This window comes from Carcharhinus amblyrhynchos, chromosome 24 (genome assembly GCF_965287045.1).
Source record: "Carcharhinus amblyrhynchos chromosome 24, sCarAmb.v2.hapA, whole genome shotgun sequence".
In the NCBI taxonomy this organism is placed as follows: Eukaryota; Metazoa; Chordata; class Chondrichthyes; order Carcharhiniformes; family Carcharhinidae; genus Carcharhinus; species Carcharhinus amblyrhynchos.
The window spans coordinates 19055399-19079970 of NC_137347.1; the positions used below are offsets into that span (position 1 = coordinate 19055399).

The 24572-nt window shown below is 40.7% G+C and overlaps 1 protein-coding gene across 1 annotated transcript in view; it reads right to left on the reverse strand.

Moving 5' to 3' along the window:
• akirin1 (akirin 1) overlaps positions 1-24572 on the reverse strand; it is a 45458-nt gene that overhangs the window by 12539 nt on the left and 8347 nt on the right. Inside the window, exons 2-4 of the mRNA XM_080211118.1 lie at positions 16886-17029; positions 7170-7301; positions 5767-5838 (exon numbers count right to left, since the gene is read on the reverse strand). Of these exons, the coding sequence (XP_080067244.1) occupies positions 5767-5838; positions 7170-7301; positions 16886-17029 (348 nt within the window). The remainder of the gene's footprint in view (positions 1-5766; positions 5839-7169; positions 7302-16885; positions 17030-24572) is intronic.

Sequence of the window (24572 nt, forward strand, 5' to 3'; positions counted from 1 at the left end):
TTTTTCAACAAACTGGAATTTTGCTACTGCATGGTTCAAAAGTTCTTTAACAATTCCAAATTAATTGCTGGACACGATGTAAATAGCATACATCGTTGCTGATTTACGCACATTATACAAAAAACAGTCAAAATCTAGGAATTTTTGCTAAACATTTAAGGTTATACATACAAAATACTAGAAATACACACAAAATATTAGAAACAGAAGCCAAAATGCTGCAAATGTTGAAAATGTGAAACAGAAAATAGCGCTGTTCTGCTATTTTCAATTGCATCTCCGCAGCCCACTTTTTGTTCCTTTACTACTTTTTTTGCTATTTAATCTCTCCTACCTTTAAACCCATCATGGGCCTCTCCTTTATTTCACTCTCCCTATGCCCCCCAGCCCTATTTCATTGCCCCTGTACTTGCTTTAAACCAGTTCTGAAAGTCAGAAATCCTCTGTTTGAACAGAGGTGAGTAATGATAAGATGAGGGCGGAATTGGCAAATGTAGATTGGGGGCACAGACTGGTTGGTAGGAACAGTGGAGGATTTTTAAGGAGATATTTTTCAGTACATAGAAATATGTTCCGATGGTAAAGAAGGACTGTAAGAGAAGGGGTAACCAGCCGTGGCTATCGAAAGAAATAAAGTATTAAGTTAGAAGCTGATACGTACAGAGCGGCTAAAAATAGCAGGGAATTAGAAGATTGGGAAAGATTCAAAAAACAACAAATAATGACTAAGAAGACGATAAAAGAAAGAGTATGAAGCTAAACTAGCTCTAAATATAAAAAAAGATAGTAAACGTTTTTACAAAAATATAAAGAGGAGGAGACTGGCTAGAGTGAATGTTGGACCCTCAGAGGACAAGAGGGGGGATTTAGCAGTGAGTAACGAGGAAATGGCTGAGGCTTTAAGTAAGTTTTTTATGTTGGTCTTCACAGAGGAGGACATAAATAGCTTGCCGAATATTAAAGACACAGGGACGGTAGGAGATGAGGTCCTTAGTGCAATAACTGTCACTAGAGAGGTAGTGCTTGGTAGACTAACGAGACTGAAGGTAGACAAGTCCCCGGGACTGGATGGAATGCATCCCAAGGTTCTGAAAGAAATGGCAGAAGTAACAGCGGATGCCTTAGTAATTATTTATCAAAATTCGCTGGACTCTGGGGAAGTGCTGGAGGATTGGAAAACGGCTAATGTTACGCCGCTGTTTAAAAAAGGTAGCAGACAAAAGACAGGGAATTATAGGACGGTTAGCTTAACAGTAGTTGGAAAAATGCTAAAATCTATCAAAGAAGAAATAGCAAGACATCTAGAAGAGAACGGTTTGGTCAAGCAGACGCAGCACGGATTCGAAGGGCAAGTCGTGTTTAACGAATTTATTGGATTTCTATGAGGATGTGACTAGTGCGGTAGACAGAGGGGAACTGGTGGATGTGGTGTTTTTGGATTTCCAGAAGGCGTTAGATAAGGTACCTCACAAAAGGTTGCTGCAGAAGGGTACATGGAGTGGGGGTAAAGTGTTAGCGTGGATTCAGGATTGGTTATCTAACAGGAAGCAGAGAGTTGGAATCAATGGGTGCTTTTCTGGTTGGCAGTTGATGACTAGTGGAGTGCCGCAGGAATCGATGCTGGGGCCTCAACTGTTTACCATTTACATAGACGATCTGGAGGAGGGGGCTGAGTATAGGGTAACAAAATTTGCTGATGACACGAAGATAAGTGGAAAAGCAAATCGTGTGGAGGGCGTGGAAAGTCTGCAGTGAGATCTAGATAGGCTGAGTGAGTGGGTGAGGACCTGGCAGATGGAGTATAACGTTAGCAAATGTGAGGTTATCCACTTTGGTAGAAATAATAGTAGGAGGGATTATTATTTAAAAGGGTGAAAAGCTGCAGCATGCTACTGTGCAGAGGGACCTGGGGGACCTTGTGCACAAATCGCAAAAACCCAGTCTGCAGGTGATCAAGAAGGCAAATGGGATGTTGGCCTTTACAGTGAGGGGAATAGAATATAAAAGCAGGGCGGTCTTGCTGCAACTGTACAGGGCACTGGTGGGGCTGCAACTAGAGTACTGTGTGCAGTTTTGGTCCCCGTATTTGCGAAAGGATATATTGGCCTTGGAGGGAGTACAGAGAAGGTTCACCAGGCTGATACCGGAGATGAGGGGGTTAGCTTATGAAGAGAGACTGAACAGACTGGGTCTGTACTCGTTAGAGTTTAGAAGGCTGAGTCAGGGGGGGGGTGGATCTTAGAGACTTACAAAGATAATGAAAGGGCTAGATAGGGTAGAGGTAGAGAGATTTTTCCCGCTTAGAAAAGGATAGCGGAACTAGAGGGCACAGCCTCAAAATAAGGCAGGGGGCAGTTTAGAACGGAGTTGAGGAGGAACTTCTTCACTCAAAGTGAATCTCTGGAATTCTCTGCCCATTGAAGTGGTGGATGCTACCTTGTTGAATATATTTAAGTCACAGTTAGTTAGATTTCTGATAGACAAGGGAATTAAGGGTTATGGGGAGAAAACAGGAAAATGGAACTGATTCACTTCAGATCAGCCATGATCTTATTGAATGATGGGGCAGGCTCGAAGAGCTAGATGGCCTACTCCTCCTCCTATTTCTTATGTTCTCATGTAAGTGAAAAATTCTTACTTCTTCACACCAATGCTGCTTGGCTTGCTGAGTATTTTCTGTTTTTAAAAATCACAGAATTGAGAGTTATCCACCAAAATTATGCTGATTTATGTGGCCTAGAAAATGAACATAAAACCCCATGCACTACAAAGTCAAGGTTCCTAATGTGTATACAGTCAACAATTTAATCATTACAAATCAGAAACCATTTTACAGCCTTTAGGGGGAAAAAAAACTAATTGTGGAAACTGGTCTTTAAAATTGTATCATGTGCCAAACGAACTAGTGATGGCGGATGCTTAACAGTTCTTGAAAACATTTAACTATTCAGCTTTGTTATTATCTGTGCAAATCTTTTTGCACCTTCAGTACCTCTGCATTTTTTTTATGACACAGAAACAGATTGATATGCAATACAGCAAGTATTCAACAATAAATTTGAATTCCATGTTAAACAGCACAAAGGAAGCTCTTAGGTCATCAAAAAGGAACAAAATGAATAATTAAGTCCCCTACCTGGAGCTCATTACCTAGAGAAGTTTATAGCATCACCTCTGGCTGAGCTCTGAAGGACCGTAGTTCTCAAAACCGGACTCGCAATAAGTGATGAAAAAAATCAACAAGGAAATAACCCATTTTATCTTAACCTCAGTAACCTACCAATCATAGATGCATCTTTGCATGACCACATTGGTACAAGTTAGCATTGCATAGTTCAGAACAGTCTTCATACTAAGAATACCCTCTATTGTGTCATGTGACTACCACCATGCTAAGTAGAAAAGATCAACACTTGGGCATTCAGCAGCATAATTACATACCACTGCAATCTTGTAGTCCAACATTTTCTTCACACTGAGGGGTTTGGAATACTGTACCTGTGGCATCAGACACACTGAGGTGCCAATTTGAAGTTACAACACAGCTCTACATTCAAAGTAAATGAAAGATGCATGCTATACAGAGCCAAGCTCTGTATAATTGATGCACTGATCAAACTCTGCAATTTTGCCACATTTACTCATCAACTCAGTGGACAATTAAGCAGCTGTATGAAGTTTCCTATCTTCAGCAATGACAAAGCACAATCTGAGAGCAAAGGCAAGGCTGAAATGTTCGCAACAATCTTCAGTTCCAATGCTAAATGGATAATCCTTCTGTCCATTGCTGAAGAACTTCCACTTATAAGTCAGTCAGCCTTCAGAACATTTGATTCACTTCATGTGATATCAAGGAATGAAAGGTTCTAGACTGCAATGACATTCTTGCTGTACTGTAAACCTGTGTCCCAGAACCAACCACACCTTTAGCTACGTTAGTCAAGTACATCTCAGCCCTGTCTTTGATCTCGGGTTGTGCTCCATTATTGCTGAAGATGAGGAACTTCATAAAGTGGCCTCTTGATTCCTTAATTGTCCACTGAGTTCTTGAGTAAATGTGGCAAAATTGCAGACTTTAACCAACAGATCAATTGTGGTTTTGCTTGGTTCTGCATAATGTGCAGCTTTCAATTACTTTGAATGTAGAGCTGTGTTCTAACTTCTGATGCTTTAGGCATGCTGTTCCAATCCTAATAACACGTTATCTACCTAATAACGTAGGAAACTGCCAAGGTATGCCAGTGTACAAAAAGTACAAATCCAACCTAGCCCAATTACTGCCCCATCAGCAAGTTTCCAAGAATTACAACTTGTTATCAATGCTGCTATCAAGCAGCACTTGCGCAGCAATCATCTGTTAACCAATATTCAAGTTCTGCCAAGATCACTCTGCTCTATCCCCGGCTCTAACACGGAAACAAAATTGAATTTGAGAGGCAAGGTGAAAATGACAGCCTGCGCATGACATCAAGGCAGCATCTGTCGGAACATTGTGCCAAGGAATGCTGGTAAAAACATTACATGATTTAGAAGAAAAAAAATCTCCAATTGCTGGGGGTCATAACTGGGATAAAGCAGGACAGCTGAGGTTGTTGGAGATCAGTATAAGAGTTCAAGTAAGTGTCCTTTGCCCAAATATCCCCACCTGCTTCAATGACTTACCTTTCTAAAAGCTCAGAAATTTGACTGCAGATATTTGCAATGCTGAGCTCCATTCAATCATCCTTAGATAATGAAGCAACGTATACCTAAATGTCAAAAAGACCTGAACACCATCTAGGTCTGGGCTGTTAAATGGCAACCAACATTCACATGACACAAGCGCTGGATAACAATCAGTTCCAGCAAGAAAGTATTAACTACATTCCAAAATGTTCATTAACATTATCAAAATGCAGGGAAGAATATTTATCAGAAATTTAACACCAGTAGTCTTTTAAATGCTGCAACTCCTGGAGAAGGTCAGAAGCTGGACATTCTGTAGTGAGTTGCTCATCTGACTCAAAGCCTCTCCACTACTTTCAAAACAAATTAACGGCTTGTTGAAATATTCTCCACTTGCCAGTGCAAATGCAAAATACACAAGCAACTCAAGGCCATCAAGGACAAAATAGTTTGACTGACCAGCACTCAATCTTTAGTCTAAACATCCACCATCCAGCAAGCTGTAGTAATGTGCACCATCTAAAGTATGCATTGCAGCAGCATGCCAAAGCTTCTTTGGTTGCTCCCACCAAGCTTCACTCATCCTCAAGAGCAAGGACAGTGTGCATAATAATGATCTGAATCAACTCAAAAGATTCCAATTTGCACACCATCCTGATGGGATATTGTATTTTCCTCATGCTGTGCCAAAGTCATGAACTCCTTACCTGGCAGCATTGTTGGAGTACCTTTTCCACACAGACTGCAGTGGCTTAATAAAATTGCACATCTTTGATTGAATTAAATCTTGCTGCTGTACAAACCATTGGCAATGTAAGCACACTAAATGTTGTGCAGATGTTTCTAAGAGCTGGTAAGTTTATATTGCCAATAAAGATAAATACATTAAATTTCTTAACCTTTCAAACAATTAGGAAAAGCTAAAGCAAACCTGGATTCATAATGGTCAAGTCAAATTACGTAAATCTGATATGCAGAATTTTCATATTTAGGGTCTGACAGGCAAAAATGATATTAGATGCAAGTCCAATTGTTTGCCTCTCCAAAAACAACCTCCAATTCAGTTAAGAATTCTGTAGCCTACGAGGTGTCAAAACTTACAACTTGCAGGTCGTTCTCCATATCGTCTCATAATCTGGTCGTGTGTGAATTTCACAAAAGCATCATATTGTTCTGAAAAAGAAAATTCAATTTAAAACATTTGGTTCAAAAGGAAAAAATGCTTGGATTCAATTTACTTGAGATTGTTACAAAGTGTGCTTTGCATATGTCCATGTTATTATTAAAATCAAATTAGAAACGTACCTTTATTCAAGGCATTCTTATGAAATATTCTACTGCACCAATTTCTGTACCTACACAAGGATTAACTTTTCACTGTTAGTTTGATTTGTTTCATACACATGTATATCAGGCTAAAATTATTCATACAGCTCAATGTGTTTGTCCATAAGATGTCAGTTCACGTTTAGCAGTAATTCTTTAAAAGATGGACAAGGTCCATTCAAGTATGGTTAGGGGGACCAGAGTTTTCCTTTGTTTAGGGCGTGAATGATGCTGTGGTGGTCCAACCCAATTGTTTAGTATCAAAATCAAAGTCAATTACTTCAAATCCTTCTCCTCAGCTATGCATATTATAATTGCCTTTTTTCTAGAAAGACTAAGTAATGAACAGCTTGGGCAGTTTAAGGTCACTCCTTCAGGCTGCATAGTGCGTCATGGATGAAGACAATTTCTCCATTTAGCTCTTAAACAATTTCTATCGCTCTTGCTAAAAGCACCCTGTGGTCCAGATAGAGTAGAATGACTGCTGCCTGAATTGGAGAGGGTGGGGAGATAGAATTGTCACTGGCTAACAGATAAATAAAAGGTGAGGAAAGAAAAAGACAGAAGGAAAAAGGTAAATTTTGCTCATCTGCAGCTGAGAAGACTTGCAAAGCTCAAATTTTAGTGGTGCCCAGACCAAAAATGTGAAAAAAACAAGGATTTATAATAATCTACCTACCCACAGCAGTACAATGGTGGATCTACAAGACTAGAGATATTTTGGAGACTGAAACTTCATATTCAGTTGCAATACTATATATTACAGGTTAAGGGTGGTGGAAGAGAAAATACCTTGGACTAAAATTCATTTCAACTGCAAATATTTTTTTCAAATTAACCTTGAATTAAATTGGAGGGTTAAGAAGAGTGCTATTTTCAATCTTACAGTTCAAAATATTTTTAAAATTGGAAGTTGTTTCATTCATTGAAGACACTGCCTATATCCAGTTGTAATATCATCCACACATTTCAGCCTTGTGGTTTTAGATACTACTTTAGCAAAATGCATAACAGAATATCTGTAAACCCGTGTATGCGGACTGCCATTAAAGATGGTCACTAGCTCACAAGCTGAAACTTTATCCACTATTATATTTGGCCCATTAATCTCACCCTCCACAACACGGTGCATATTTCCAGCTCCGCACTTTAATGAATGATTTTTGTGGTGCTCCTACCTGCAAGCTTTGTGTTTAAAACTTGTTCATATTCCTCCCGGATCTTGCTTTCATGGTCTTTGAGCAAACGCTCACAGATTATGCCAACCTGTCGTAATGTGAACAAAGGCTGATCTTTCTTAGGTAACGTCCCTATATTTAAAAAAAAAGAATCTCAGTTCCGGATACATAAATACATTTCCACCAAGTAATATGTTTTTCACTCACTGGCCTTATGATTCTGATAAATATAATAATGTGGTCCTTGACAGACCTACAACGTAGCATGCTTTGTTAAAACTGACCTGTACAGATACCCTGATTGCCAAAAATTACCACAGAAATATTTTAAATAGCTACATAGCCATAGGCAATTCTTACAGAACCATATAAAATGAGCAAGCTTTCAGATAATTAAATGGAACACATTTGTCTTATTATACAAATAAGTTATAATTATAGAGATGGTAAGAAGTCTCACAACATCAGGTTAAAGTTCAACCAGATTTATTTGATAGCATGAAGTTTCACAGCGCTGCCCCTTTATCAGGTGAGTGGAGGATTTGGTTCACAAACAGGTCGTATGTATAGACACAAACTCAATTACAAGATAATGGTTGGAATGCAAGTCTTAACAGGTACAGACAATGTGAGTGGAGAGGGATTAAGTACAGGTTAAAGAGGTGTGAATTGTCTCAAACCAGGACAGTTAGTGAGATTTTGCAAGCCCAGGCAAGTCGTGGGGGTTACAGATAATGTGACATGAACCCAAGAGCCCGGTCGAGACCGTCCTCATGCATAGACAACATTGGTCGATGTTGCAAGATGTGCTAGATCATCTCACCTGAGAACACCGTCCACCAGGTACACGGTACATACTCTTACAACTCGGCCAACATTATCTACCTGATACGCTGCAGAAAAAGATGTCCTGAGGTATGGTACATTGACGAGACCATGCAGAAGCTACAGCAACACATGAAGTGGACACTACTAGACAGGAGTGTTCCCTTCCTGTTAGGGAACACTTCAGCAATCAAGGGCATTCAGTCTCTGATCTTCAGGTAAGCGGTCTCCAAGGCAGCCTTCAAGACACACGACAACGCATAATCACCAAGGAGAAACTGATAGCAAGTTTCATACACGAGGATGGCCTCAACTGGGATCTTGGGTTCATGGCACACTATCTGTAAGCCCCATCTGTATCTTCGCTGGGCTTGCAAAATCTCAATAACTGTCCTGACTTGAGACAATTCATACCTCTTTAACCTGTACTTAACCCTCTCTCCACTCGCATTGTCTGACCGTAAAGACTTGATTACTGATTAAGACTCGCATTCCAACCATTATCTTATAACAGAGTTTGTGTACCCAATCCTCCACTCGCCTGATGAAGGGACAGCACTCCAAAAACTTGTGCTACAAATAAACCTGTTGGACTTTAACCTGGTGCTGTGAGACTCCTCACTGTGCCCACCCCAGTTCAACGGCAGCACCTCCACATAATGAGAGAAGCACAGGCCGAAAAGGAAAGAGACTGGAAAAAAAAGGGGCACATGAAGTGGAATTATTTTCCTCCTTTTTGAAAAGCCTGGAGGTTCTAGACTTTGCAATATGAACTTCCTCATTCTTTTCTGGTTGCTTAGTAAGACAAAAGATTTCCAACTTGTTTCATTGTGTTTATTTTTGTTAATCAAAGCAGCTTTGTGCTAGAAAAAAACAAAACATACATTTTTTCTAAGTAAACAAATAAAAGACCACAGAAGCATTAGCAAGTCAAGGTTGCCATTGAAACCTGTGATGTGGTTGACTCTCAACTGCCCTCTGAACAAGGGCAATTAGGGATGGGCAATAAATGCTGGCCAGCCAAAGTTTATTTATTAGCGTCACAAGTAGGCTTACATTAACACTGCACTGAAGTTATTGTGAAAATCTATACCCTAATGAATAAAATAAAACTTATCGCTTAGTTAAAAGTTCTTATGCAGGGGTCGGTGCTGGGGCCTCAGCTATTTACCATTTATATAGATGGTCTGGAGGAGGAAACCGAGTGTATGGTGTCGAAATTTGCTGATGACACCAAGATTGGTGGAACGGCAAATTGCGCGGAGGGTGTAGAGAGTCTGCAGAAGGATCTAGATAGGCTGGGCGAATGGGCCAGGAAATGGCAAATGGAATTTAATGTTGGCAAGTGCGAGGTGGTCCACTTTGGTAGGAAGAATGGTAGGAAGGACTATTACTTACGGGGCGAAAAACTGCAGCAGGCGACAGTGCAGAGGGACCTCGGGGTCCTTGTGCATGAGTCGCAAAAACCCAGCCTGCAGGTGCAGCAAGTGGTCAGGAAGGCGAATGGGATGCTGGCCTTCATAGCGAGGGGGATTGAATATAAAAGTAGGGAGGTCTTGCTGCAGCTGTATAGGGCATTGGTGAGGCCGCAGCTGGAGTACTGTGTGCAGTTTTGGGCGCCGCACTTACGCAAGGATATTTTGGCCTTGGAGGGAGTGCAGAGGAGGTTTACTAGGCTGATACCAGAGTTGAGGGGGTTGAGCTACGAGGAGAGGCTGAATAAACTAGGCTTGTACTCGAGAGTTTAGAAGAATGAGGGGAGATCACATTGAGACGTATAAGATGATGAATGGGATGGATAGGATAGAGGTGGAGAGGCTCTTCCCGCTCAGAAAGGACAGTAGGACTAGGGGGCACAGCCTCAAGATAAAGGGGGGGTGGTTTAGAACGGAGTTGAGGAGGAACTTCTTCACTCAAAGGGTGGCGAATCTCTGGAATTCTCTGCCCGATGAGGTGGTGGAGGCTGCCTCGCTAAATATTTTTAAGTCGCGGGTCGATTGGGTTTTTGATAAGAGAGGGGATTAAGGGTTATGGGGAGAGGGCGGGAATGTGGAACTGAGCCACGACAGATCAGCCATGATCTTATTGCATGGCGGGGCAGGCTCGAAGGGCTAGATGGCCTACTCCTGCTCCTATTTCTTATGTTCTTATGTATTATGTTCTGCACAGTAGACCCACTTTTTCCACTGGCCCCTTCCTAGAGGATTGGGAAATCTTTAAAAGGTCAGCAGAAAGCCATGAAAAATGCTTTAAAAAAAAGTTATAAAAGAAGATGGATTATGAGAGTAAACTAGCTCAGAATATAAAAACAGATAGCAAAGGTTTCTACAAATATATAAAACAAAAAAGTGGCTAAAATAAATATTGATCGTTTAGAGGATGAGAAGGAGGATGTAATAACTGGAAATGAAATGGCTGAGACATTGAACAGGTGTTTTGTGTCAGTCTTCACAGTGGAAGACACAAATAACAAGCCAAAAATTGATGACAAGGCAGTTATGGCAGGTGAGGACATAGAAACTATTATCACCAAAGTAGTAGTGTTGGGCAAGTTAATGGGGCTAAAGGTAGACAAGTCTCCTGTCCTGATGGAATGCATCCCAAGATACTAAAAGAGATGGTGGAAAAAATAGCAAATGCACTAGGGGCAATTTACCAAAATTCGCTGGACTCTGCGGTGGTTCCTACAGATTGGAAATGTGATGCCACTTTTTAAAAAAGGAGGTAGACAAAAGGCAGGTAACTATAATCAGTTAGCTTAACTTCCATAGTAGGGAAAATTCTTGAATTTATCAAGAAATAGTGAGACATCTGGATATAAATTGTCCCATTGGCAAGACGCAGCATGGGTTCATGAAGGGAAGGTTACGTTTGACTAATTTAGTGGAATTCTTTGAGAACGTTACACGTGCAGTGGACAATGGGGAACCTATGGACGTGGTGTATCTGGATTTGCAGAAAGCATTTGACGAGGTGCCGCACCAAAGACTGCTACATAAGATAAAGATGCACGGTATTACAGGTAACGTATTAGCATGGATAGAGAATTGGTTAACTAGCAGAAAGAGTGGAGGTAAATGGATATTTTTCTGGTTGGCTATCTGTGACTCGTGGTGTGCCTCAGGGATCAGTGTTGGGATTGCAACTGTTTACGACTTACACAGATGATATGGAGTTGGGGACCAAGTGTAGTGTGTCAAAATTCGCAGATGACACTAAGATGAGTGACAGAGCAAAGTGTGCAGAGGACGCTGAAAGTCTGCAAAGGGATATAGATAGTTTAAGTGAGTGGGTGAGGGTCTGGCAGATGGAGTTACAATGTTGGTAAATTTAAAGTCATCAACTTTGGTGGAATAACAGCAAAATGGACTATTCTTTAAATGGTAAAAAATTGCAGCATGCTACTGCGCAGAGGGACCTGGGTGTCCTTGTGAAGGAATCTCAAAGAGTTGGTTTGCAGGTGCAGCAGAAAATTAAGGCAGCAAATGGGATTTTGTCCTTCATTGCTAGGGGGATGGGGTTTAAAAATAGCGAGGTTATGTTAGAACATAAGAACATGAGAGATAGGAGCAGGAGTAGGCCATCTAGCCCTTCGAGCCTGCCCCGCCATTCAATAAGATCATGGCTGATCTGTCGTGGCTCAGTTCCACATTCCCGCCCTCTCCCCATAACCCTTAATCCCCTCTCTTATCAAAAACCCATCAACCCGCGTCTTAAAAATATTTAGTGAGGTAGCCTCCACCACTTCAACGGGCAGAGAATTCCAGGATAACTGTTGCAACTGTATAAGGTGCTGGTGCAACCACTCCTGGAGTACTACGTACAGTTTTGGCCTCATTACTTGAGAAAGGATGCAGAGGAGATTCATTAGGTTGATTCTGGAATTGAGGGGGTTGGCTTATGAGGAGAGACAGAGTTGACTGGGGCTGTACTCATTGGAATTCAGAAGAATGAGGGGAGATCTTAGAGAAACATACAAGATGATGAAGGGAATGGATAAGATAGAAGCAGGGAAGTTGTTTCCACTGGTGGGTAAAATTACACCTAGGGGGCATAGCCCCAAAATAAGAGGAAGCAAACTTAGGACTGAGTTGAGGAGGAACTTCTTCACACAAAGGGTTGTGAATCTGTGCAATTCCCTGCCCAGTGAAGCAGTTGAGGCTACCTCATTGAATGTTTTTAAGGCAAGGATTAGATAAATTTTTATACAGTAAAGGAATTAAAGGTTACGATGAACGGGCAGGTAGAGAAACTGAATCCACGAAAAGATCAGCCATGGTCTTATTGAATGGCAGAGCATCCTCAAGGGGCCAGATGGCCTACTCCTGCTCCTAGTTCTTATTTATTAGTAGAGCCTGTACAACTCAACTTTTCACCTTAGTCAGCAAGCAGGACTTTATCAATAGCAAGTTAAACAACGTCTACTGGCATGTACAATGGAGAATGCGTTCTCAACGAGGTGTTGATGTATCAAAGTCAGTGGTACCAACTGTCAGATGCAGCTGCTTCCGTATTGACGGGATGAATTTGCAGTATGCAAAGCAGATGGCAATGGAGTCTACTTTTAGAAGTAGGGAAGATTCCAATTTACAATGGTTAAATATCAAGGCACATTTATCTTGCAAACCCGTGCTTCAAATTGCCACAACTACAATTCAAAAGAGAATCATTTGCTCACTTATTTTCAAAGTTTGTGGGCACAGGACAGGAACATTGCTACAATAAAGGAATCTTGTAATTTACCACTAGAGATATATGTCTTTGTTTCTATAATTGTCAACATCTGTAATATCATTCGCTACATTTTCAATGTCATTATTCACATTTTCAATGTTTGTTGAAACATTAAATTCAGGATAGACCATGATTAAAGTTCTTCCTCCTTGAACCAAAATAAAGAGATTTCATGGTAATCCTGTTATATTCAGATGTTTTTCAACAAGTGTTTTCATTTAGTTGTTTCCAAAATAACAATCATTGAGTCAAATGACAATCCCCATAAAGATGGCAATCATTACTTCTGCATTTGTTCAACATGGCTCTTTTTTCTCAATTTTGTTACACCACAATATTCAGATACTGCTGCCTACCGACAATATCATATTCTGGTCTGACTCAAGTATGAAAGCCTTCTTGAAAAGCCTTGTTTTTTTTTTACTTGCAGCACTGGTTCTTCTTGCATTCTGTTGCTCCATCAACATTTATCTTCGTACTCTAGTATCTTCATCTTCCCTTTCTTTAATTGCTGCCTGTTGCTTTGTCAACTTTTTTGCTCTCGCATCTTCATCTTCCCTGACTCTATGTAGGGAAGAGTTGCTTTTTCTTAACACGTAGTGTGTTATGTTTCAGAATGAAACTTGCATGAAACAAATAAAAATGAGAGCAACAAATGAAATAAGGAAGTTGAGGAATTTATGATGTAAATTTGTCACATTCTTGGACTGTATGATTAAGATTATCTAAAGCACATCAGGATTACGATGTCAGCAGAGATAGTGCAGGCAGGGTCACAGAATCCTCAGCTAAAGTGCAAAACTGTTTTCGTGGGAATAGTTAAATATCAACTCCCCTATGACATGTTGCTTGTCAAAGGTATCTTCTCATCAAGTTTGGCTGAGATTGTGCCAAGCACTTCAGTGGAGTTTGCCAATGCACAAACAGACGACACAGGATACAGGGGCAGGAGTAAGGCATTTGGCCACTTAAGCCTGCCCAATCTTTCAGTATCATGGCTTATCTGAATGTGGTCCAAATCCCATTTTTCTGCCTGCCCCCCCAACAATCCTCGAAGATCAAAAATCTATCACTCAGCCTTAAGCATCTTTAATTTCCTAGCCTCCATTGCTCCCTGGGCTAGAGAATTCCGAAGATTAAGAAGCCTCAAGAGAAATTCCTCCTCATTTTAGCCTTAAATGGGGCACCCCTATTCTAAACCATACCTCCCATTTCTAGATTCTCCCACGAGGACAAACATCCTGTCAGCATCTACCTAGTTAAGCCCCTTCAGAACCTTGTATGTTACTTACAATCACAGAATCCCCACAGCACTGAAAGAAGCCATTCAGCCCAACAAGTCTGCATCAACTTTCTGACAGCAGTATCCCCACCCAGGTCTGATACCCATAGCTCCACATATTTACCACGGTAATCCTCCTAACCTATATGTCTCAGGACACTAAGGGATATTTTAACACAGCCAATCCACCTAACCTGCACATCTTTAGACTGTGGAAGGAAACCCATGCAGACAGGGGGAGAATGTGCAAACTCCAGTCACCTAATTGAATTGAACCCGGGCCTTTGTTTCAATAAAATCACCTCTAAGCTCCAATGAGCATAGGTGAAACCTTTCTTTATAAAGACAACCCCTCCATCCAAAGAATCAGTCGAGTGAAACTTCCCTGAACTGCTTCCAACACAAGTAATTGGCTATGTCTCACTAGCGAAAATGATAGCCTTCCAGGAGGCCAAAGATGTTTGATGAGGCCAATTTACGATCTGCAGACCTTATGGCATTTGTTATGTAGGGTGTCTGGTCACGTATCATCAGTTCAGATCATGGCACGTTCTTTTCATCACTCTTGCTTTGCCTCTTCATTTTGTTGTCATTTGTCTCAAAATGCTGAGATCCACCCAAAGACACTGCCACCATCTGGGTTGGTCAAGGCAATGGTCTCTCAGGCATTGGATGTCAATTACATCCTTGAAGTGTTTCTCTTGTTTTGTCTGTCCTAACTGAACTGGGAAAACACGACCTGCTTTGGCAGCCTGGATCTGATATCTGAATTATATGACCAACCCCCTGAAGCTGTATATCCCCTCCTTAAATAAGGAGGCCAAAATTCTACACAGTGCTCGAAGTGTGGTTTCATCAAAGCTCTGTGCAGTTGCAGCAAGACTACTTTACTAATTGTTCCTTCTTACAATAAAGGCCAACATTCCATTAGCCATCCCAATTACTTGCTGTACCAGCTAACTTTGAGATTCATGATTGAGGACACTCTTATTTCTCTGTATTGCAGTATCCTAGTCTTCCCATTTAAATAATATTTTTCTATTCTACTACCATGTTCTCAAATTATACCATATCTGCTAAGCTCTACCTCACAACTTATCTGTGTAACTTTGCAGCCATGTCCTCGTCACAGCTTGCTTCGTTTGCCACCTATTTTTATATCATCAGCAAATTTAGCTACAATGCACTTTGTTTTTTTGTTAACATAGACTGTAAATATTTGAGGCCTTAGCACCAATTCCTTTGGCATCTCACTTGATACAGTTTACAACCTGAAAATGATCCATTTACTTTGTTTCCTGCTGATTAGCCAGTTTGCTATCAGGACCAATATCACTTCTAATAACATGAACTTCATCTTGTGTAGTAATCTTGTGTGCTGCCTTGACCAAATTGCTTTTGGGAAGCCAAATACATTACATTTTCTATTCTCCTTTGTCCATCCTACTTGTTATATCCTCAAATTTGTCAAACACAACTTTCCTTTCATAAAACCCATGTTGACTTGTGTTCTGCTACTACTTCCTTCATAATAGATTCTTGCATTTGAAGGTTATTCTGATTGTCAGGAAAGATGGAATCAAGAAAGATTAAACTGCAAACAGAATAAGATTAACGAGCTAAGAAATTACAGCTGGTATCAAGCCATCCCAAATTGAAAAAGATTGCGGAGAAATATTTATACAATTAAACTGTAAGAAAATAAAAATTTGAAAGGTAATCGTTACACTCCAGAAGGATCAAAGAATCAATATATAGCAATTCAAATTTTATGAACAAATCAAATCTACTAATAAGTACTAGTTTAATTGTATCAGGGAAATGAAAACAATTAATTTCACATTCTTAAAAATATATTGGGTTAAATTAACATACAAAAATCAAAATGTTACTGTATATACTAGAGAAAAACAGTTAATAAAATGCTTTTCTGCTGACTTTAAAATTAGATTTACAAATATTCTTTCCTTTTTTGACCTCTACCACTACAAAATGACTGCAGAAGCTGTTCAGCAACACACACTGCTGCAACTAAAGTAACCTTTTCCTATTTGGCCCTTACTGTCAAGAAAACTTCATCCCTTTTAAGTGAAATAGCAAAGGAGGAAGGTCAACATTTTTTTAAAAATGCATTTACAGGATGTGGGCATCACTCGGCCAGCATTTACTGCCCTCCCCTAGTTGCCCCCATGAGAAGGTGATGGTGAACCACCTTCTTGAACTGCAGTGTCCCAGTGATATAGGGTGTACCTATGGTTGGCCCCAGGGCTAATGGGGGGGAGGGGGGGGGCGGGGAGCGGTTTCAGGGTTTCCACCCAGCAAGAGCAAAGGAATGGTGACATATTTTCAAGTCATGATGGTGAGCAGTTTGACGGAGAACTTTCAGGTCGTGATGCTCCCAAGTAGCTGCTGCCCATGTCCTTTCAGATGGTAGCGATCGTGGGTTTGGAAGTGTTGTTTGAGCTGCACTCATCCAGGCATCACACACCTGACTCGTGCCTCGAAGACGGCAGATGGCGGTCAGGCCTTTGGGATTCAGGTGGTGAGTTACATGTCACAAGATTTCTAGCCTCTGACGTACTCTTGTAACCACAGTATCTTTCCATTCTCTGACCCAATGCCTTCATCATCATCATCTGATTTAAAATTGGTCAACTTTCACCGGCCTTCCAGAAATTCAAGGCCACGAATCAAATGGAAAAGGTGCACAGTACTGTCATCTTCCTGTTTAAACTTACTGCAATTTGGAAGCCCTGATCCCCAAAACCTATTTCCCAATCACATAATTGAAGTTTTCAAAACTTAGTTGAATTGTGACCAGCAAGAATATTGGTGCAAATTTCTGAAACATATTTCAGATATCTATCTTGCATACCTGGTGAGTTTGGTGCATTTAGTAACAAAGTATGAGATGATCCCTCAGCAGAACTGTTTGTCTCACTTTGATTAAAACTTCCTTCTAATTGTCTCCTCCATTGGAAGCGACTATATTCTTGCTTGATGTTCTGAAATATCTGTTCTGCAATGTAAAAATGGCAAAAGGTACCAAGTGAGAAAAATAAAAATACAAATACATTACAAACTATATCACAAAACTAAATGTTTTGTTGTAAACACAAATTTCATACAATACATGCTACAAATAAAATTTCTAATATAAAAAATAGTTTAATACAGTTTTGCATTAACTGAGAATCCTGGCAATATCTAAACAAGTTTAGTGATATTAAATGCAAATTTTAAATTAGACTACAAATATATCTTCAGTTAAAATACACTGAAACCTGTAAATTAGAGCAGTGATTTCCAATCTTTTCAGTAACATGGCACACTTCAATGAGACAATTTCATGGTACAGCCACTTTTTTTTCTAGCTGAATCACTAAGTAAGTGATAAGTAAGCTCATCATTTACTTATGAGCAAGTAAATGCTCATAACTATCATATATTACTATATATGATACATTACTATAATTAGTCTTACAAGAGGAGTTTGCAGCATCCAATTGAAGTTCAATGGATCCGAGCAAAATTCAAAGTTGAACAAATAGTAACTTACTGAGTCAGTGGGAAACCCAAGGCTGGTCAGTACGCACAGAGCTTTGTGATCCGGGAGGAATTGGTGAGAAGGCCACCCGCTAACCCTGCTCCACTGACAAGCGCTCCCTCCTGTTGTTTTTTGTGTGTGCCAGTGTTAAAAATGCTAGCTAAACAGAAGTGTGTTGTCACAAACAGAACAAGTACAGTAATAGCATAGTTGGCATGGCAGCACTGATTCACACTGCTGCCTCAATGCCAGGGACCCAAGTTCAACTCCAGCCTTGGGTGGCCAATGTGTACAGTTTGCACATTCCCCCAGTGGCTGCATGGATTTCCTCCTGGTGCTCCAGTTTCCTCTGACAATCCAAAGATGTGCAAGTTTCCTCCCACAATCTAAAGTTGGATTGGCCACGCAAATTGCCCCTTAGTGTCCCAAGATGCGTAGGTTATGAGGATTAGCCATGGTAAATGTGCAGGGTTAAGGAGATAGAACAGGGAGGTGGGCTTGGGTAAAGATGATCTTTCGGAGAGTGTGGACATGATGTGCCAAATGGCCTCCTTCTGCACTGTAGGGATTCTATAGAGATCTGAGGATATTCATGTGTCACACCGAGTCAGCCAAACCATGTCCAAAGACACCTCTCCAAACTTCAGCTTCATTGAGCAGTAGTAGCTCTGCATACTTTTTCTTTTGTCAGCTTTTGTGATGAAGTGAACTAAACCGATCACATACCCAGTCTTCCACATCTGTAGAGGAGAAGTAGCACTTGAACTTCTCTTGCAAAATTTTGAGATGCTGGAATATGAGATTGTGCACCTTGACAGCTGCATCTGCTGCTGATGTCAGGTGAAAATTCAACTGAATCACTTGTCGCTGTCTCAAGGTTTCAGGTCAAACTGGGCCTTTTGTCATGTTTATCTGTGGACCATCTCATTCTTCCCCTGCATTTTAGTATTCAGCTTATTCAGACGGCCGAAAATGTCTGCAAGAGATGCAAATTTAGCCCACCGGTAATGATCAGATAGTAACTCTTCATAAGGTAGTCCATGCATTGTTGAAAACTGTTAATTTTCCTCAAGAACTCATGAGCACTGGATAGAACCTTCCTCATGATAACCATCACACAAAATATTGAACAAACAAGATTTCAAAGGCATTGATATCATGTAATTCATGACTTGCTCTAACTTTGGTAGTAGTGTTTTGGCTACAAGAGCTTCATGGTTGGGGACACAATGGTTCTTTTGTCAGGGCTTTGTTCTCTTCACCTTCTGACAAATCTTCTGACTTTCCCCATTATGGAGGTTTCTCCTTTTATGCAAACACTACAATATGATGCAGGTAAGTTTGTTTTCCTTCAAATATGTTACCCAAAATATTTTCTCACCAGTCACTTGACTCAGTAGTTCCTTACAAAATAAAATTTCTTCTGAATGGAGTCTCCCATCAATATACCAAATGTTGGCCAGCATCTGGCAGTGTCTACTTATATTGGCGGAGTTGTCAATCTGCAAAGCAAATTTCCCACTGGTTACTTACCTCTCTCTCAGCATCTCCTCGATATATCAGCTGATGTCCTCAATTCACCATTTAACTGCATTATCAGAGAGTGGAATTTTGTTGACTTCTTATGCAGCATTATACTGATGATATTTGATTTACACGTAGGCATAATTAAGATGTCAATAATGGTATGGGGCTTCTTTACTTCTGCTGTAAGCTTAACTATCAGGTAACCAGCCTCAAACTTTCTCCCATACCTGCACACAACCTACCAAACATGCTTCATGTTTTGTTCTTTTAAGACGATTGAAATACTGAATGTCATTGTTTGCAATAAATGGATGTTTTGTCTGCAAATGGCATTTTAACTTGTTTGGTGCCAATGCAGCATTTGTCAACTTCTCTCTGCAAATGAGACATTCAGGCAAACAGCATCTCCTATCCATGAAAATCTGAAGGCCAGATAGCTCTCATTGTACTGTCTCTGAACATTTCTTGCTTTTTTCTCTTGGGGTCCAGATGTTTCATTACCAATTGAACGAATGAGAGGAGGAATTTTCTCTAACAACAAACTTATCCATTTATTCTTGGATCAGGAGGTAGAAAATAGATCCAAAGAAATGTAGATAGTCAATTTTGCTGCATCTGCTTGTCTTCTTTTACACTCAGAAGAAAAGCAAGTTCAATCGAGGCAAAGATGATTACTTGAATGGAAACAATGTGCAGTAGTACAGGGAAAAGGCAGAGAAATTGCACTTCAACCATGCCACAAAGCTTGTTTGGAAAGCTGATGCTAACTCAATGGGCCAAAAGGTCTCTTTCTGCACAGAAACAATTCAGTGCGATTGAAATGTTAACCTTATTTTCTCTGCAGGTTTGGCCTGACCTCTGACTGTTTTCAGTAGTGATGTTTAAGAGAATTTCCTCTTCCCAGTTAGGTTAACGCAGCCTCTGAATCTATGATTCATCCTAAATGGCGGGGAGAGATGGTCACCTTATTCCTCCACTGCCTGGGCCCCAAAAGTATATTTTGGACAGCTCTAGCACTCACAGCACTGGGAATGATCAGTTTGAAGGCTGAGGTTGTGTAGACTGAGCTGTGACTTTAGAAAGGGCACATAACCACACATGCAAATGCAAGACTTTCCAAACTTCAAAGTACTATTCCCTGAATGTCTGGTGGTTCAGATTGAGGGGTGTGTCCAAGCAGGAGTGAATGAAATTTCGTAATAATGAGGATTTTTTCTGTTTTTGTGAGGGCTGTACTGCCATTGGTTGACTCCCTTCCTGCTCACTGCCATCCCTGATACTGACAACTTCCACCACCACCACCACGCCTCACCACCCCCCCCCCCCCCCACCCCTCCAAAAGTTCACACTGATGGAAATAAGAACTCATTTTTGCGAATGTCACTTGTTTCTGACTGGACACTCCCCTCAATCTGAATCACCAGAGATCCAGGAGCTGGTGCCTCAAACACAACATGTCCTTTCTAAAGTCGGAGTTTGGAGTCTGTGTAGCCACGATCTCCGAACCTAGCATTCGCACAGCAGGGATTCAGAGAAAACTACAAAACTTCAGGGCACACTGACACACCAGTTGGAAACCAATGAATTAGGGACATCCAAGTGACTTGTATCAGGTGTTCTTAATTTCAAAATGGTCACTATAGCCAATAAACCAGATGAGCAAGATATTCAGTTGATTAGCTAAAATTCCTGTGGCATTCTTTCTTCTCACACCCTTACATGGGATAAGACCTAATTTTGAAATGGCTACTTCTTGATCCTAGAATCTGCTGGGTTGGCAGCCTGCACAGGACAAGGTGATTACTGTCACCTTCACACACTGGTGGAATGAGGTATCTATGGTTGAAGACATTCCTGGAGAATTAATTATATCTGACCATGACAGATCTCATTTGATGGTCCCATTCCATCAACCCACCCCATTCTAGATTCCCAAGTATCCCACTCTCCCAGATTACCCTCAATACCCAATGTTCCTACATCTCATTAAATTTTCCTCGAATTTCTGCAAGTCCCTACACTTATGGGGTTAATCTCTCTAGATCAAAGGCAGGAAATTACAAGGTGAGACAACATAAACTGATGAGAAAGTTGAAAGGTGAAATTCTTTAACCAATATTCAGAGCAGTAAACAAATTTCTCTTTCCCAGAGACAGAGGCATGTAATTTTTCAATTCCAGGGTTTCTCCATCCATAACAGCTGTGTTGAATAATTCCCACTCCAGAGAAGTCACCTGCTGCAATCTCACACTTGCCCTGCTTGTTCCATGCTTTAAGTTATAAACAGACTTTGTGCACTGAAGGCAAGCTGTTATTGATAATTCGAGAGTGTCCATCATTGCAGCTTGTATCTACTGCAATGTAAGTTATTTAAGACTGCCTAGAAGTGTCTATATTTTGGATGTATCACACTAAATGAATCAAACAGATTCAACCATTAACAAATGGGGACAGGGACCTTAGCCCACATTGGGCCTCCAAGATACGTACTGCAAACTAAATATCCGCACTGGAAAATAATCACTTTAAAAAATAGGTATATTGCAGAATAAGCTATTAGAATTTGACATATGTGCATCAAAAAATAAGTCCACCTACAGTGGCGTGCACCAGCCTGCAAAGAGTTTCAGCTTCACTTGCCAATATTGGAATATACCTCTAAGATCATACAATCACACATCAGTACAAGAGGCATTGTAAGAACATAAGAAATAGGAGCAGGAGTAGGCCATCTAGCCCTTCGAGCCTGCCCCGCCATTCAATAAGATCATGGCTGATCTGTCGTGTCTCAGTTCCACCTTCCTGCCCTCTCCCCATAGCCCTTAATCCCCTTGCCTATCAAAAAACTATCAACCCACATCTTAAATATATTTAGCAAGGCAGCCTCCACCACTTCAACGGGCAGAGAATTCCAGAGATTCACCACCCTTTGAGTGAATAAGTTCCTCCTCAACTCCGTTCTAAATCCCCCCCCCCTTTATCTTGGGGTTGTGCCCGCTAGTCCTACTATCCTTTCTGAGCAGGAAGAGCTTTGTTTCACAAAGCACAACGTTATTTGCCAACATGTGACTCAAGGATAGAAGTTATAGTAAACACATGGACAACTTAAGTAAGGGATATTAAATGCTGAATAAAATGTTACATTATAAAATCTCTACACCACAGGTTAGGTGTGAAATTCAATTTCCTGTACTACTTTACCTCTCTTCAATGGCGGCTTTAAAAAACTCCTGTCAAATTTATGTGCACAACTTTGGAACAAACCTACCAAAGTAATTTGGCCAGTTTAAGTGCAAACATCTCTCATTTTTGTCCAAGATCAAATCTACCTTCCAGGAGGTAGGAAAGCTATTACTCTGGCTGAACAGCTAGTTTGTAATGCAGAACGGTGTGGAGTGCCCCAGGGGTCGGTGCTGGGGCCTCAGCTTTTTACCATTTATATAGATGATCTGGAGGAGGGAACCGAATGTAGGGTGTCGAAATTTGCTGATGACACCAAGATTGAGGGAACAGCAAATTGTGCGGAGGGTGTGGAGAGTCTGCAGAAGGATCTAGATAGGCTGGGCGAATGGGCCAGGAAATGGCAAATGGAATTTAATGTTGGCAAGTGTGAGGTGGTCCACTTTGGTAGGAATAATGGTAGGAAGGATTATTACTTACGTGGCGAAAAACTGCAGCAGGCGACGGTGCAGAGGGACCTCGGGGTCCTTGTGCATGAGTCGCAAAAACCCAGCCTGCAGGTGCAGCAGGTGGTCAGGAAGGCGAATGGGATACTGGCCTTCATAGCGAGGGGGATTGAATATAAAAGTAGGGAGGTCTTGCTGCAGCTGTATAGGGCATTGGTGAGGCCGCAGCTGGAGTACTGTGTGCAGTTTTGGGCGCCGCACCTGCGCAAAGATATTTTGGCCCTGGAGGGAGTGCAGAGGAGGTTTACTAGGCTGATACCGGAGTTGAGGGGGTTGAGCTATGAGGAGAGGCTGAATAAACTGGGCTTGTACTCGTTAGAGTTTAGAAGAATGAGAGGAGATCTCATTGAGACGTATAAAATGATGAATGGGATGGATAGGATAGAGGTGGAAAGACTCTTCCCGCTCAAAAAAGACAATAGGACTAGGGGGCACAGCCTCAAGATTAAAGGGGGGCGGTTTAGAACGGAGTTGAGGAGGAACTTCTTCACTCAAAGGGTGGTGAATCTCTGGAATTCTCTGCCCGTTGAAGTGGTGGAGGCTGCCTCGCTAAATATTTTTAAGACGCGGGTTGATGGGTTTTTGATAAGAGAGGGGATTAAGGGTTATGGGGAGAGGGCAGGAAAGTGGAACTGAGCCATGACAGATCAGCCACGATCTTATTGAATGGCGGGGCAGGCTCGAAGGGCTAGATGGCCTACTCCTGCTCCTATTTCTTATGTTCTTATGTTCAATTCCCATACCGACACATTATTCAGGAGAGTCCCCCCTTCTCAACGTTACCCACTACCAGAAGTGCAGTGATGTTCAGGTTAAATTACACCAGTCAGTACTTATGGTCATCTGAGACTATGACAACTTTACCTTTAAAGAAATTACTCTAACACAACTTAGAAGCAGATCTCAGCAACTACTGCGTTATGAAGTGATTTGTAATATTACTCATTGGCCTTTAAAATAATCTAGCAGCCCCTGCTGACTCATATACATAATGCTGTTAGCTGCAGTGATTCCCAAATTTGGAATAATGGTTGTCAAAATTTAATTTCACATTTAATTATTTGCTTAAATCGGGACAAATAATTTCCTGATAGGCAAAAATGTAATAATCACAATAATAAAAACTAAGGCTATATTAGCTGAATAAAAAACGAGACATACTTGGAAAAAAGGCTTAAGGACCCTCAAAGTATTCCTTCAGTTACAAAGTTACTATTGCATTTTGAACCTCAGGCATCCTTTCACAATAGATTTAAGCTCTAGTGTGCATAATGCACAATAGCAAATTTTAACAATTATATATAAAATATATATTTTCAGAAGGATGCTGACTAATTAAATGATACAAGGATCTTCAGCATAATGTTCTTGCATATAGATTTTTTTAAAAAAGGGACTCAAATTTGTTATTATGCCAAGATTAAAATTAAACTTCCTGCCTTGCATACTTCCAACTCAGCATTTAGAACAGCAGAACATACAGACTTTTAGGCATCCCATATAACTGTTCTATGAGGTGCCCATAAAGTCATGTTATTGCACCAGCATTTCAGTGCAAGAGACCATCTGAATAGGCACTTCTACATGAGATATATTAAAAGATGTTGGAATAAAATATTCCACAATGTTTAATTCCCAAAAGTAAGGCAATGAAGGATGGCCCTGGATCCAACTTTACATGTAATTATAATTTTATTTGTAGAGATACACGTCACAAACATGTCACTCATGTTCCAACAACTACATTTTAAGTACATTTGTACTTATGGGAGCACAATAAAGTCTTAAGAATACCCACCATC